This window comes from Entelurus aequoreus, linkage group LG08 (genome assembly GCF_033978785.1).
Source record: "Entelurus aequoreus isolate RoL-2023_Sb linkage group LG08, RoL_Eaeq_v1.1, whole genome shotgun sequence".
NCBI lineage: Eukaryota > Metazoa > Chordata > Actinopteri > Syngnathiformes > Syngnathidae > Entelurus > Entelurus aequoreus.
This window is the reverse complement of record NC_084738.1, coordinates 5,368,747-5,385,240: the sequence shown is the minus strand read 5'-3', so window position 1 is coordinate 5,385,240 and position 16,494 is coordinate 5,368,747. Positions and strand designations below refer to the sequence as shown.

General features: G+C 38.2%; 1 protein-coding gene across 4 annotated transcripts in view; it reads right to left on the bottom strand.

Moving 5' to 3' along the window:
* Window positions 1-16,494, bottom strand: part of LOC133655332 (proteasome activator complex subunit 4B-like) — a 128,855-nt gene that overhangs the window by 49,569 nt on the left and 62,792 nt on the right. For all 4 annotated transcript variants that reach the window (XM_062055367.1, XM_062055368.1, XM_062055370.1 and 1 more), the window contains 10 exons: window positions 13,169-13,267; window positions 13,038-13,100; window positions 12,878-12,973; window positions 11,003-11,134; window positions 10,723-10,926; window positions 10,519-10,655; window positions 10,386-10,439; window positions 7,208-7,337; window positions 7,041-7,122; window positions 2,647-2,800 (listed from right to left, as the gene is read on the bottom strand). In XM_062055367.1, the coding sequence (XP_061911351.1) occupies window positions 2,647-2,800; window positions 7,041-7,122; window positions 7,208-7,337; window positions 10,386-10,439; window positions 10,519-10,655; window positions 10,723-10,926; window positions 11,003-11,134; window positions 12,878-12,973; window positions 13,038-13,100; window positions 13,169-13,267 (1,151 nt within the window). The remainder of the gene's footprint in view (window positions 1-2,646; window positions 2,801-7,040; window positions 7,123-7,207; window positions 7,338-10,385; window positions 10,440-10,518; window positions 10,656-10,722; window positions 10,927-11,002; window positions 11,135-12,877; window positions 12,974-13,037; window positions 13,101-13,168; window positions 13,268-16,494) is intronic.

Below are 16,494 nucleotides of genomic sequence, written 5' to 3'. Positions count from 1 at the left end.
TTCCGATATTGTCCAACTCTTTAATTACCGATACCGATATCAACCAATATCGATATCAACCGATATATGCTGTCGTGGAATTAACACATTATTATGCCTAATTTGGACAACCAGGTATGGTGAAGATAAGGTACTTTTTAAAAAAATGAATCAAATAAAATAAGACAAATAAATTAAAAACATTTTCTTGAATAAAAAAGAAAGTAAAACAATATAAAAACAGTTACATAGAAACTAGTAATTAATGAAAATTTGTAAAATTAACTGTTAAAGGTTAGTACTATTAGTGGAGCAGCAGCACGCACAATCATGTGTGCTTACGGACTGTATCCCTTGCAGACTGTATTGATATATATTGATATATAATGTAGGAACCAGAATATTGATAACAGAAAGAAATGGGGGGAGGGTTTTTGGGTTGGTGCACTAATTGTAAGTGTATCTTGTGTTTTTTATGTTGATTTAATAAAAAAAAAAAAAAAAAAAAAAAAACGATACAGATAATAAAAAAAACGATACCGATAATTTCCGATATTACATTTTAACGCATTTATCGCCCGATAATATCGGCAGGCCGATAAATGCCTGCCGATATTATCCGATAATATCGGCAGGCCGATAAATGCCTGCCGATATTATCCGATAATATCGGCAGGCCGATATTATCCGATAATATCGGCCTGCCGATATTATCGGACATCCCTAATACATATACATAAATACAGTATATACTGTATATATGTACTGTACATGTATATATATGTGTAGATATTTATATGTAAATACATAAGTGTGTATTTACATACCGGTATATACATACATATACACATCTTTGCAGTAGATATATATATATATATACACTAGCGTTCAAAAGTTTGGGGTCACATGTAAATGTCCTTATTTTTGAAGGAAAAGCACTGTACTTTTCAATGAAGATAACTTTAAACTAGTCTTAACTTTACAGAAATACACTCTATACATTGCTAATGTGGTAAATGACTATTCTAGCTGCAAATGTCTGCTTTTTGGTGCAATATCTACATAGGTGTATAGAGGCCCATTTCCAGCAACTATCACTCCAGTGTTCTAATGGTACAATGTGTTTGCTCATTGGCTCAGAAGGCTAATTGATGATTAGAAAATCCTTGTGCAATCATGTTCACACATCTGAAAACACTTTAGCTCGTTACAGAAGCTACAAAACTGACCTTCCTTTGAGCAGATTGACTTTCTGGAGCATCACATTTGTGGGGTCAATTAAACACTCAAAATGGCCAGAAAAAGAGAACTTTCATCTGAAACTCGACAGTCTATTCTTGTTCTTAGAAATGAAGGCTATTCCACAAAATTGTTTGGGTGACCCCAAACTTTTGAACGCTAGTGTATATAGAGAGAGAGAGAGAGAAAGAGAGAAAATGCAAATAAATACTTAATATTTAGTATTATACTCATACTTACATATCTTAATGTTTAAACGAAAAAAATGTTTATTCTACTACAAATAATTCATATTTTAATCCAATATTAACTATAAATAGTGGTTAATGATAAATAATTATTTAATAATGAAATAATGCCCATTTTGGTTACCGCAGAAGTTAAAAAATATAAGATTTTGAAATGATTAAATTACAATATTTATTTAATTAATCTTTAATTTTATTTGATAAGAAAATGGCAGCAACCTACTACTTGATTTTAAACATGTATTTGTAGAAACAATATGCCATTCTGGTTCTACACATTTTCTATAAAATGTCAGTTTTCATTTCTTATCGTTATATTTTTACTCAAAATCACTAAAACCAAATTAATCACACTTTAGCATTTGGATTAATCCCATGTTGTTAGTCACTTGCATAATTTAGATTCATTTAAAAAAGGACCCCAAAATTTGGACACAAATGCAATTTTATTGTTAGCATGTCATAAAGGAGCAATTAATTTTTTTTTTTTACTTGAATGCACACCATTTATTTGTTTAAAACTTGCCAACAGTTTTATATAAAGTCCCATCAAGGTGTATTTTGGAGTGAAATTTGTCAGCGAGCACACCTGTCGGAGTCTCCTCACTCATCTGTGCACTGATGTATGCATTTACCTGATCTCTGACTGTATGACAACCCGTGTTGCCTTTCAGGTAACAGTCGGCGGTCAGGATAAAAGAGCATGTACAATCAAAATAAATACATGATTAAGGCCAGTTTTTTTGTGATTAGTCGCATGAGTTAACTCGTTATTGTTGACAACCCTCATTTAGAAGTTATAAACTGACATTGTCAAAGGGAGGAGTTGACTGTGTATCCACTGCAAAGTACAGAGACATGGACAAGAGACATCCTGTCTTCAGATAAGGAGAGAGAATGAATGAACGGCGGAAAAGAAAAAGAAAAAGCCATTCGTCAGCAGGCTGTCTGCATATGTAGACAAGAAGTACGAGCCTCCACTCGTGTCCTATCTGGGCCAGACTGTAACTCAGGCTTATCTAGGCCAGGCAGGACACCTGCTCCGCCCGGTTACTTCTCCATGGGGTTTAGACGCCGCAGTTAAAAAGACATTTAAAAAAAAGGTGCCCGTAAGACACACGGGCCTCAAATCGACGCACAGTTAACTTGGTGGCACATTAGCGGCCATTTCCCTCCTCACCTTGGCCACGAGTAGTAGCCCACGTGTGTTTTCTCCACGTGTAGCTGAGAGTCCCATTGCTCCTCGCTGAGGGGCAGGTTGTTGCTGTTGTACTGTAGCCAGCGATTGGCCTGGCGGTCCCCCGCCCACCAGCCCTCTGGATCGGCCACGCCGCCTGCAGACCAAATCAACACACGTTATCACAGTATATACTAACTCACGTTATCACAGTATATACTAACTAGATGAAGCAATTCCTGAAGGAATTGCGTGTGAATGTTCCAATGCTGATGTTGAACTTCAAAATGACTACCGTAATTTCCGGACTATAAGCCGCTACTTTTTCCCCTCGTTCTGGTCCCTGCGGCTTATACAAGGGTGAGGCTTATTTACGGCCTGTTCTTCTCCGACACCGACGAAGAGGATTTCGGTGGTTTTGGTACACAGGAGGAAGACGATGACACAATGATTAAAGGCCTACTGAAAGCCACTACTAGCGACCACGCAGTCTGATAGTTTATATATCAATGATGAAATCTTAACATTGCAACACATGCCAATACGGCCGGGTTAACTTATAAAGTGACATTTTAAAATTCCCGGGAAATATCCGGCTGAAACATCGCGGTATGATGACGTATGCGCGTGACGAAGTCCGAGTAACGGAAGTTATGGTACCCCGTAGAATCCTATACAAAAAGCTCTGTTTTCATTTCATAATTCCACAGTATTCTGGACATCTTTTGCAATTTGTTTTAATGAACAATGAAGGCTGCAAAGAAGACAGTTGTAGGTGGGATCGGTGTAGTAGCAGCGGACTACAGCAACACAACCAGGAGGACTTTGTTGGAGCGCTAGCCGCGCTAGCCGCGATAGCCGCGCTAGCCGCGCTAGCCGCGCTAGCCGCGCTAGCCGCGCTAGCCGCCGACTTCACCTTGACTTCCTACGTCTCCGGGCCGCCAAACGCATCGGGTGAAATCCTTCGTCCTTCTGCCGATCGCTGGAACGCAGGTGAGCACGGGTGTTGATGAGCAAATGAGGGCTGGCTGGCGTAGGTGGAGAGCTAATGTTTTTAGCATAGCTCTGTGCAGTCCGGTTGCTAATTTAGCTTCAATGGCGTCGTTAGCACAGCATTGTTAACCTTCGCCAGCCTGGAAAGCATTAACCGTGTATTTACATGTCCATGGTTTAATAGTATTGTTGATTTTCTATCTATACTCCCAGTCAGGGGTTTATTTATTTTGTTTCTATATGCAGTTAAAGCACGATGCTATCATGTTAGCTCGTAGCTAAAGCATTTCGCCGATGTATTGTCGTGGAGATAAAAGGCACTGAATGTCCATTTCGCGTTCTCGACTCTCATTTTCAAGAGGATATAGTATCCCAGGTGGTTTAAAATACAAATCTGTGATCTACAATAGAAAAAGGAGAGTGTGGAATCCAATGAGCCAGCTTGTACCTAAGTTACGGTCAGAGCGAAAAAAGATACGTCCATCACTGCCTCTCGAGTCCTTCACTGTAACGTTCCTCATCTACGAATCTTTCATCCTCGCTCAAATTAATGGGGTAATCGTCACTTTCTCGGTCCGAATCTCTCTCGCTCCATTGTAAACAACGGGGAATTGTGAGGAATACTAGCTCCTGTGACGTCACGCTACTTCCGCTACAGGCAAGGCTTTTTTTTATCAGCGAGCAAAAGTTGCGAACTTTATCGTCGATTTTCTCTACTAAATCCTTTCAGCAAAAATATGGCAATATCGCGAAATGATCAAGTATGACACATACAATGGATTTGCTATTCCCGTTTAAATTCAAAAAAATCATTTCAGTAGGCCTTTAAAGACTGACTTTTCCTATACCGGTAGGCTGGTTATTTTGATAACGTACAGGCGAGCACTTTGTATTACTTTGCACCGTTGTATTATTTGTACTCTGCACGAATGCTGTTCGCCATGTCAAAGATGTGAAAGTTTGATTGAATGATTGAAAGATTTATTGTTAATAAATGGGACGCTTTGCGTTGTAAAACAGTCATCTCTGTCCCGACAATCCCCTCCGTGGTAGCAGGAACCCCTATATACTACGCTAATTACACATCAAAACCCTGCGGCTTATAGTCGGGTGCGGCTTATATATGGAGCAATCTGTATTTTCCCCTGAATTTAGCTGGTGCGGCTTATAGTCAGGTGCGGCTTATAGTCCGAAAATTGGGGTATTTGTTGAAGTAGCAAACACATTTCGGGAGAACATCCGCACCGTAACACAACCATTGTTTCCCACACATTCATCTATTTGTGGCGGCCCGCCACGAAAGAATTACGTCCGCCACAAATAAAAAATACACTTTTTTTTTTGTTTTTTGTTTTTGTCCAGCTTCTCAGGCAAATCATAGAGTTGATGTAGATGCCCATATAGGCTGTTCACATTTACTTTACGAAAGAGAAGTGTAGGATACTTCTCTTGTTGCCTTATTTGTATTTGACCACTACTGTTTTCTGTTTATTTGTTACTGACTGTGGCAGGACACCTCTGCCTCTGTTTCACTTTATGTTGCTGGTAAATAATATGCTTGTAGTAGTAGGCTAAAGTTAAATTATTTAGTATGCACTAATTAAAAGGGCAGAGCTTTAAGAGACATTTTAGCTTTTATATTTTATAAGATATATTTTTGTAAGAACCACAATTAATAAATATATTTCAGTGAATAACTTGTTGTTCAAATCTGTATATAAATATGTACATAAAGTGTTGTAATTATATTGTAAAATGGATGAATGGACGTTTAAAACAAAACTGTTATTATTAATTAGTAAGTATACATTTTTTGAGCCTTTTTAGAGAAAATCATATCATTGTAGTAAATTATGCAAATTACTCGATGATGTCATGGTGACCACGCCTATAGCCACGCCCCCACCGCCACAGGTATCTTAGCAGTTTATGGGAAACACTAACAACATAAACACAACAGAACAAATACCCAGAACCCCTTGCAGCACTAACTCTTCCGGGACGCTACAATATACCCCCCGTCCCCCTATCAAATACCCCCCCCCAACCCCGCCCACCTCAACCTCCTCATGATGCACTTTGTGACTTCAATAATAAATATGGCAGTGCCATGTTGGCATTTTTTTCCATAACTTCAGTAGATTTATTTTGGAAAACCTTGTTACATTGTTTAATGCATCCAGCGGGGCATCACAACAAAATTTAGGCATAATAATGTGTTAATTCCACGACTGTATATATCGGTATCGGTTGATATCAGAATCGGTAATTAAGAGTTGGACAATATCGGAATATCGAAAATCGGCAAAAAAGCCATTATCGGACATCTCTAGTTGTGCTTTTTAACTAAAACTTGGTTAAAAGACTTCAATATGAATACTTTTTTAACATTTTGAGCACAGTTAAAAATACCGTGATAATAATGATAACTTTTGTCACAATAACCGTGATAAGAAATGTTCACAACCTGACATCCCTATCTGTAACCTAGTTTGAAAATGTTTTATTATACTGTAACTAGAGATGTCCGATAATATCGGCCTGCCGATATTATCGGCCAATATATGCGTTAAAATGTAATATTGGAAATTATCGGTATCGTTTTTTTATTATTATCGGTATCGTTTTTTTTTTGTTTTTTTTTATTAAATCAACATAAAAAACACAAGATACACTTACAATTAGTACACCAACCCAAAAAACCTCCCTCCCCCATTTACACTCATTCACACAAAAGGGTTGTTTCTTTCTGTTATTAATATTCTGCTTCCTACATTATATATCAATATATATCAATACAGTCTGCAAGGGATACAGTCCGTAAGCACACATGATTGTGCGTGCTGCTGCTCCACTAATAGTACTAACCTTTAACAGTTAATTTTACTCATTTTCATTCATTACTAGTTTCTATGTAACTGTTTTTATATTGTTGTACTTTCTTTTTTATTCAAGAAAATGTTTTTAATTTATTTATCTTATTTTACTAATTTTTTTAAAAAGTACCTTATCTTCACCATACCTGGTTGTCCAAATTAGGCATAATAATGTGTTAATTCCTCGACTGCATATATCGGTTGATATCGGTATCGGTAATTAAAGAGTTGGACAATATCGGAATATCGGAATATCGGATATCGGCAAAAAGCCATTATCGGACATCCCTAACTGTAACGAATACACAAAATAATACAGTGGGAAAATTGGTTTGAATTGAAAATCGTGTTAACACAGGAATCGATTCTCAATTGGATCGTTACCCCAGGAATCGGAATTAAAGATTGTGATACAGTTTTCAGCCATATTGCCCAGCCCTAGTTATTCTCATCTGATATTTGGATAGCGCTCTTAACCTGGATTTTATCACTTTGTGGAGGTGTCCCTAATGAGCTTAGTCTACTCACCAATATCTGATGGCTTCACTGCTACTTTCTTTCTGGGTTTCTTGAGCTGTTTTAGGATCCCAGCCATTGCAGCTATTGAAACCTAAGTAAGTAAAAAATGGGCGTTAAAACATCTCACCCCAACAATTGGTCAAATATATAAAAATGACAGGCAGACAAGCATAAACCTTGCGTATGCTAATGGAGTCATGAACCAGGCCCTGTGTGAAGTACAGGACGGCGTCCGGCGGCAGCGGGTGATCATCCCTCAGCAGAAGAGACAACAAATCTGTGGCCATGTGCTCAAACTTCCAGGGCCTGAAAAGCAGGACAGGAAGCGAACATGGAGGAGAATGTCCATTAGTGGGGTGAGATGTGGCCCAGAGACACCAAACTCATTTAAACATGCCATTATAGAAACTAAAATGGTCTTTTCCAACGTATTCCCAAAACATTGGAAGCATGCCATTTTCCTTGACTTCGCAATCCAAAATGTCTTGCTCAGTCAGAGAAAACTAATCACATCCTGATTAATTTAATTAATTGATTCACTCTTCTTCACCCTTCTTTTCCATCAGTTATCTCAGTGGATCTGAACAGTGCAGTTGGTTGAATACAACATTGGTTATGTTGTTGCTATAATAATAATAATAATAATAGATTTTATTTGTAAAAAGCACTTTACATTGAGTAAACAACCTTAAAGTGCTACAGTGTATTAAATATATATATAAATATATATATATATATATATATATATATATATATATATATATATATATATATATATATATATATATATATATATATATATATATATATATATATATATATATATATAAATAAATAAATAAAAAGATAATAAAAATTAAAAAAAATAAAAACTACAACAGCCAAATAGCTAAAACTAGTATGCATATATCTATAAAAAAAGGCTTTTTTAAAAAGAAGGGTTTTCAGGCCTTTATAAAAGCATCCACAGTCTGTGGTGCCCTTAAGTGGTCAGGGAGAGCGTTCCACAGACTGGGAGCGGCGGAGCAGAAAGCCCGGTCTCCCATTGTTCGTAGCTTTGTCCTCGGAGGTTGGAGGAGGTTAGCCGGTCCGGAGACTACGTTGTGCTATATTCCCCTTTAACAACTGACCCTGTGGTCAAAGATATAAGCAAAGTTATGGTGTTGGTTTTTTTAAAAACTCCACAATATGGCAGCAGTGCCATTTGAATTATAAGTGGCCAGCCTCCAACAGCTTTATCTATCCCTGCATGCGCTTTTAAATTCAAACTGCGCTGACTGGGCAGTTTACTTCTCACTGCTGTTACAACATTGGTTCTGTTGTTGCTGTGGTGTGCTTGGTACTTGTTAACACTTTCTCATACACTGCAAATCACTACTGAAGGTAACAAATAAACTTGCTATGCAAAATAAGTACAAATTCCGAGCAGGCACAAGACATTGAAGTAACGTTGATTATACATACATGTCCTTTAAAACAGACTTCTAAACAACGTTGCAAAATAGTTGTATTTATAAATTGAGACAACATTGATGTCTAACGTTGGATCAACGTTATTTGTTGGGAAACGATCACATTTCAATGGTCAAATCAAGGTTACAACCTGACATTGAATAAACGTCATTAAAAAGTATGTTGTTTGTGTTGTAGAATATTGGCCCAAAAATGAGCAAAATTTCAATGGTCAAATCAACTTCAGAACCCGACATTGATTAAATGTTGTCAAAAAGCATGTTGTTCCAACATTAGGTATGAGTCAGGACTAGAGATGACCGATCCTGCCAATATTATCGGCCGATAAATGCTTTAAAATGTAATATCGGAAATTATCGGTATCGGTTTCAAAATTATCGATATCGGTTTCAAAAAGTAAAATGTATGACTTTTTAAAACGCTGCTGTGTACACGGACGTAGGGAGAAGTACAGAGCGCCAATAAAGCCTTTGTGTGCTGGCCCAGTCACATAATATCTACGGCTTTCCACACACACAAGTGAATGCAAGGCATACTTGGTCAACAGCCATACAGGTCACACTGAGGGTTGCCGTATAAACAACTTTAACACTGTTACAAATATGCGCCACACTGTGAACCCACACCAAACAAGAAAGACAAACACATTTCGGGAGAACATCCGCACTGTAACACAACATAAACACAACAGAACAAATACCCAGAACCCCTTGCGGCACTAACTCTTCCGGGATGCTACAATATACCCCCCCCCCCGCTACCCCCCCCCCCCCCACATCAACCTCCTCATGCTCTCTCAGGGAGAGCATGTCCCAAATTCTAAGCTGCTGTTTTGAGGCATGTTAAAAAAAATAATGCACTTTGTGACTTCAATAATAAATATGGCAGTGCCATGTTGGCATTTTTTTCCCATAACTTGAGTTGATTTATTTTGGAAAACCTTGTTACATTGTTTAATGCATCCAGCGGGGCATCACAACAAAATTAGGCATAATAATGTGTTCAATCCACAACTGTATATATCGGTATCGGTTGATATCGGTATCGGTAATTAAGAGTTGGACAATATCGGAATATCGGATATCGGCAAAAAAGCTATTATCGGACATCTCTAGTCAGGACTAGGGATGTCCGATAATGGCTTTTTGCCGATATCCGATATTGTCCAACTCTTTAATTACCGATACCGATATCAACCGATACCGATATCAACCGATATATGCAGTCGTGGAATTAACACATTATTATGCCTAATTTGGACAACCAGGTATGGTGAAGATAAGGTACTTTTTAAAAAAATTTGTAAAATAAGATAAATAAATTAAAAACATTTTCTTGAATAAAAAAGAAAGTAAAACAATATAAAAACAGTTACATAGAAACTAGTAATGAATGAAATTAAGTGTTAAAGGTTAGTACTATTAGTGGAGCAGCAGCACGCACAATCATGTGTGCTTACGGACTGTATCCCTTGCAGACTGTATTGATATATATTGATATATAATGTAGGAAGCAGAATATTAATAACAGAAAGAAACAACCCTTTTGTGTGAATGAGTGTAAATGGGGGAGGGAGGTTTTTTGGGTTGGTGCACTAATTGTAAGTGTATCTTGTGTTTTTTATGTGGATTTAATTTAAAAAATAAAAAAATAAAAAAATAAAAAATGATACCGATAATAAAAAACCCGATACCGATAATTTCCGATATTACATTTTAACGCATATATCGGCCGATAATATCGGCACCTACTTCAACAAGTTCTCAACGTTGTTTTAATGTCTTGTGCCTGCTGGATGAATACTTGCACACTTCTCTGATTAACTCCCCGTCTTCAAAAACGGCTTTAATGATAAATTTAGTGTAAATTTCGCCTACTTACAGCTCTCGGTCTTCAAGGCAGTCCAAGAGGTCATTAACCAGCTTCTCATATTTCCTAAACAAACAAAAACCTTTGAGGTGTTACTTCTTCTTTCATAGCATCTGCATAAAGTCTGTATTAGTTATCTTCCTACCGTGCATTTACAACATTTCTGATTTGCTGGCGTTGAAGCCCCTCCTTCAGCTCCTCTACGGTGGCCGTCTCCGAAGAAGGCGCGGGATTGTGGGAGCGTGCGATTTCTTTGGCTATTTCCACGCAACTCTCCGATACCTGTAAGGGGTTCAACTTTATCTGCGCAATTCAGGACGCACATTGCACGACGAGGGTCGCTTCTCACGGTGAAAAATATGCCGATGGTGTCGTGCTGCCGATGGATCCTGTCGATGATGTCGTCCAGGACCTGCCCCACCGAGTGCTCCTCCAGGGTCATTGCAGGCGAGAGTCCACAACGGACCAGGGCGGGCCACATCGTGCCTACGCAGTCCCAGTCCCTCACGAGGCTAACACTGCTGTATGCCGCCAGAAGGCAGTACAGCGCCCCCTGAAGGTGAGCCACATTCTAGCATGGTGACGTCCTTTAAGATCTCTTTACCAGCCGGACGACGTGTGTTTGATACCTTCAACTGCTGCTGAGTGCCGTTGGTGTGTTGCGGTGACAGCAGTTGCACAATTCTGGGTATCATGTCTCGGTGGGAGAAGCTGAAGGTGACCAGTGCGGTGGTCAGCACGTTCTGGGCCCTGCTCCGGACCTGCAAAACACGCACACACTGGGTAAATGGGTGTTTAAGTAGGTTTACAGTAGGTAAGGTTGTATTTTTGCCTCATTCCTGTGAGAATCCTGCATGTGACTGAAGCATTAAAGCAGAGCTGTCCAAACTTTATGACTTGGCAGCTGCATTGGGCTAAAAAAAATTTGGTTGAGGGCCAAAAACCCACTTCATGTAAAGTAACTATATATATATATATACATATATATATATATATATATATATATATATATATATATACAAAAATTTTAAAATAAATTCAAAAGACTTTGAAATAAGATTTAAATTTGATTCTACAGATTTCCTAGATTTGCCAGAATAATTTTTTTGAATTTTAATCATAATAAGTTTGAAGAAATATTTCACAAATATTCTTCGTCGAAAAAACAGAAGCTAAAATGAAGAATTAAATCAAAATGTATTTATTATTCTTTACAATAAAAAAAAAAAATGTAGTTGAACATTGATTTAAATTGTCAGGAAAGAAGAGGAAGGAATTTAAAAGGTAAAAAGGTATATGTGTTTTAAAAATCCTAAAATCATTTTTAAGGTTGTATTTTTTCTCTAAAATTGTCTTTCTGAAAGTTATAAGAAGCAAAGTAAAAAAATTAATGAATTTATTTAAACAAGTGAAGACCAAGTCTTTCAAATATTTTCTTGGATTTTCAAATTCTATTTGAGTTTTGTCTCTCTTAGAATTAAAAATGTCAGGCAAAGCGAGACCAGCTTGCTAGTAAATAAATAACATTTAAAAAATAGAGGCAGCTCACTGGTAAGTGCTGCTATTTGAGCTATTTTTAGAACAGGCCAGCGGGCTACTCATCTGGTCCTAACGGGCTACCTGGTGCCCGCGGGCACCGCGTTGGTGACCCCTGCAGTAAATATACATATTGACTATATACTGTATATATATATATGTATATATATATATATAGCCTATAAATATATGTGTACATATTATATTAATATAACGAATACATCATTAATATAATGGGATATTAAGAGTATGTGAAAGTTCGACTCCAACCTTGTTCACTTCCATGTGGACCTGCTTAAAGTTTTGTAATCAATCAGAAATATCAAGCAGCTGAAATGCACCAAACAAAGCTAAGTGTGCAGAGTGGTTTGCATTTTCCACCATCATGCTTTCTAATAAATACTGTATCAATGGGTGTAATTTTGACTATTTTATGGTGCATGGACGTGTTTTATAATGTCCACAAAGTTCAGTGAGCAGGTCGTGTCATGTCTGACCATGAGAGTTGACATTTTGGGTTGGTTGGATTTTTTGCACCATGACTAGGGAAGGTTGTTTGCATTGGATCATAACTAAATGCAGCGTATTCTCCCACTCAGAGTGTAAAGGTCATTGACCTGAATTAATCAAGTTGTCCAGTAGATGGTGACAAACAAAACATCAAAATCGTCAAACTGCTGAAATGAATGCAATTTCCCTCACGGGCCAGATTGAGGACATCGGTGGGCCGCATTTAGCCCATGGTCTGTAGTTTGGACAACCCTGCATTAAAGAGTGAGACTATCCAGGATTGATGCAGTGTGCTCAAACAACCACTAGTTAGCATCTGTGAGCAGATAATACCGTATCATCTCTTTCTCTTCTGGAGTTATCAGGTCGGTCGTGCATTCTTCACTCGCGGTTTAAAGTGAGTGACGAGGCAAAAACTACCCCAGACCCACTGTGCCGGGTCACCGTGTGCATTCTACCTGGCTGTAGGTGCTGGTGGACAGCAGCAGAAGATCACACAGCAGCTTCTGGTGGACTTCTTTGTACTCTCTGCCCTCGACCACCAGTTTCCTCATCTTTCGACAACAAATATTGCTTTATTCTTCCACGTGACTCTATTGAAGCTGACGACCAACCAACCTCGTGCTGCAGCAGTACGCGGTCGACGAGCAGCGCCCGAATGTGCTGCTTATTCCCGTGAAGCTGCAGAGACAAAGCGTTGGTTAAGCTGGCGCTAAAACCAAGGGACGAGATTTATCCGCATCACTCACCCGGTTTTCCATGGACTTCTTGACAAGAGTGAAGCTCTTCCAGCGCGAGTCAAACTCCTTTTTGCGAGTGCCTCGGAAAAACATGAGGTCGCTGATGATCTGCGGTCACATGCAAACAAAAGCTCGGTCAGATACTTGCTGGCATTGGATGTTCTAATGCAGTGGAATGTATAAATAAAAACTCAATTGAGTTAGGGATGGGTACCAAAACTGGGTTCCATACGTGCCGACATAAAGAAGTAGCTATCAGTAGGGATGATGTTTGATAAGGAATTATCGAGTTTGAGCCTATTATCGAATCCTCTTATCGAACCGATTCCTTATTGATTCTCTTATGGAGTCCAGATAGGTTGTTGTATATGGAAAAAAACCCACAATATTTGGTTTAACAAAAGCTCACTTTTATTATATAATAAAAAAATAAAACCTAATAAATAAATAAATATTGACTGTTACCCACCTAAAAAAATAAAATAAAATAAATAAATATTGACTGTTGTTACCCAAAGTATATTAAGTGGGATTTTTCAGAGAAACAAATATATACAGTAACACAAAAACAAGCTGTCTCTGTGATCACTATAGGTGTATAAATAATAATATAGTGTTAAATAAAATCAGTCCCTTGGGCACAAAACTGAAAATAATACAGCTCTCCAAAAAGTGCACTTCTGCTGCTATTGGAACATAACTGTTTGTTATGATGCTTTGACATTTTTGCACTTTATTTCTTTATTCAAAGAACATTCTATGAAGAGAAAAGTTGTTTGCAAATGTGGTTACAATGCTAATAAATGAAAAGTTAAAGCTAAAAAAAGAAATACACTTTATTGAGTTAACATTATTTCTTTATGGGGGAAAAATGTTATGAGCTAGAGAATATAACAACTACACTACCCAGCATGCAACGGGAGTTACGAGCATGCGCGGTAGCCCCGAAAAGTGTTGCATGTTGCCACGCTGTGAAAGTAAACGTCAAGAACTCAGCCAACACGCCTCGTCTGCATTATTTATAATTAGACAGACAACACATGTACAGTGTGATTTTGTAACGTTTACAAGGGAAAAAAAAACAAAAGTTAAAAAAGGGAATTATGTTGTATATATATGTATGTGCTGCGGTTGTTTTAAGAACGTTGCGACAGCTGCCGTAAAGGAGGTGCGTTGCTATGTTTCCGGTTGGTGGTAAAAGTGTTGGTCATGTGTTTTACCCTGCTCAAATCTCTCAGTAAAGTTATTCGATGGATTATAGCTTTTGTTTTGAACTTTATTACACCTTGGAGCGCTTTTTCCCGCCCATTGTTTTCCTGCTTTCGCTATCTGCGCCTAATGACTGAGCTACGTGACGTCATTTATTGTGATGTCCCACGGAGCATTTCTGGTCGGGACGGGATTCGAATAAAGAATCAACTCTTTTCCTTTACTATAGTGGTCTCGATAACGGGTACCGGTTCTCAAAAAGGGATTCGAGTCCGAGGACTCGGTTCTTTTCTTATCGAACAACCGGGAAAACCGGTTTCGAGTATCATCCCTAGCTATCAGTGCCTCATGTTCAGCAGTCGTCAGTAATCACAACAACACAGCACTTCCTCATTATCAAAAGTCCCTTTAGTGCCCTCACAAATGATCAGAAATCACAAAAATCCTCATCTTTAACAACCATATTGCTAATCCCCTTACAGCCCATTAACATCAGCAGAGGAGCAGCTGACGAGAGGAAAGGGAGAAAAGAGCAGACGGTGGGGGAGAATGGAGTGGCGGGCCGTGTGTGTGTGCTCTTGGAAAAGGCGCCGCTGAACGAAAGGTAGCGTTTTCTCCTCCGCTGTGATATACAATAAATCCGCTTTTTCCCAGAAAAGTCCGTTCTAATCACAATTAAAACCATGCCTGGTTATGAAGCTTGATTTGTCAATCTCTTCGACACGGGCAAGCACAAAATGGCTGCCAGCGGGACACAGAATGAATGAATGAAGCTTTTGTACACAGAGACATGGTTCGCACACAGAGGCATACTTGGCTCCATCAATCAATCAATGTTTATTTATATAGCCCTAAATCACAAGTGTCTCAAAGGGCTGTCAATAGTTGGCAAACAGAGGGGTTCATAAATCGAGGTTCCACTGTATTAACATTACAAAACAAGCAAGTTCTTTTTTGGGTTCAATATTTTATGCATTGCGGCAAAAGTGATGACAATTTGTTGTGCATTTAATGTATTACTTGGTTATCATTTAACTTGTAACTTTGAAGTATTTAAATGACCGTAATTTCCGGACTATAAGCCGCTACTTTTTCCCCTCGTTCTGGTCCCTGCGGCTTATACAAGGGTGCGGCTTATTTACGGCCTGTTCTTCTCAGACACCGACGAAGAGGATTTCGGTGGTTTTAGTACGCAGGAGGAAGACGATGACACAATGATTAAAGACTGACAGTAGGCTGGTTATTTTGATAACGTACAGGCGAGCACTTTGTATTACTTTGCACCGTTGTATTATTTGTACTCTGCACGAATGCTGTTCGCCATGTCAAAGATGTGAAAGTTTGATTGAATGATTGAAAGATTTATTGTTAATAAATGGGACGCTTTGCGTTCCCAAACAGTCATCTCTGTCCCGACAATCCCCTCCGTGGTAGCAGGAACCCCTATATACTACACTAATTACACATCAAAACCCTGCGGCTTATAGTCGGGTGCGGCTTATATATGGAGCAATCTGTATTTTCCCCTAAATTTAGCTGGTGCAGCTTATAGTCAGGTGCGGCTTATAGTCCGGAAATTACGGTACTAGTCTGGGTGCATTCACAAAACGCCGGAATTATGAGTATATTAACATTACAACAGAAAAGAGTCATTTTTGTGTTGAGTATTGTTGCAATAATTATATTTTTTGTGGATTTTATTTCTTGTTTTTAAATGTATTGCTTATTTATCATTGCATTTATATTATTGAATTATTTCAATTACAAGTCTGATAAACCTGAATGTCACACAATTCCAAAAAAATCAAACGACATTGGTTTATTTTAACACAAATTTGGATGTTTTCCATTTTTTTTAAGTACTGGTTCAGGCAACGTTGAAGCACCGACACAATTCTCTATTCACGGAATACATAGATTTCAGCAGGATCTACCCCAGTCTGCTGACATGCAAGCAGAGTAGTAAAGCTTTTATAATTGTAAAGGACAATGTTTTATCAACTGATTGCAATAATGTACATTTGTTTGAACTATTAAATGAACCAAAAATATGACTTATTTTATCTTTGTGAAAATATTGGACACAGTGTGTTGTCAAGCTTATGAGATACGATGCAAGTGTAAGC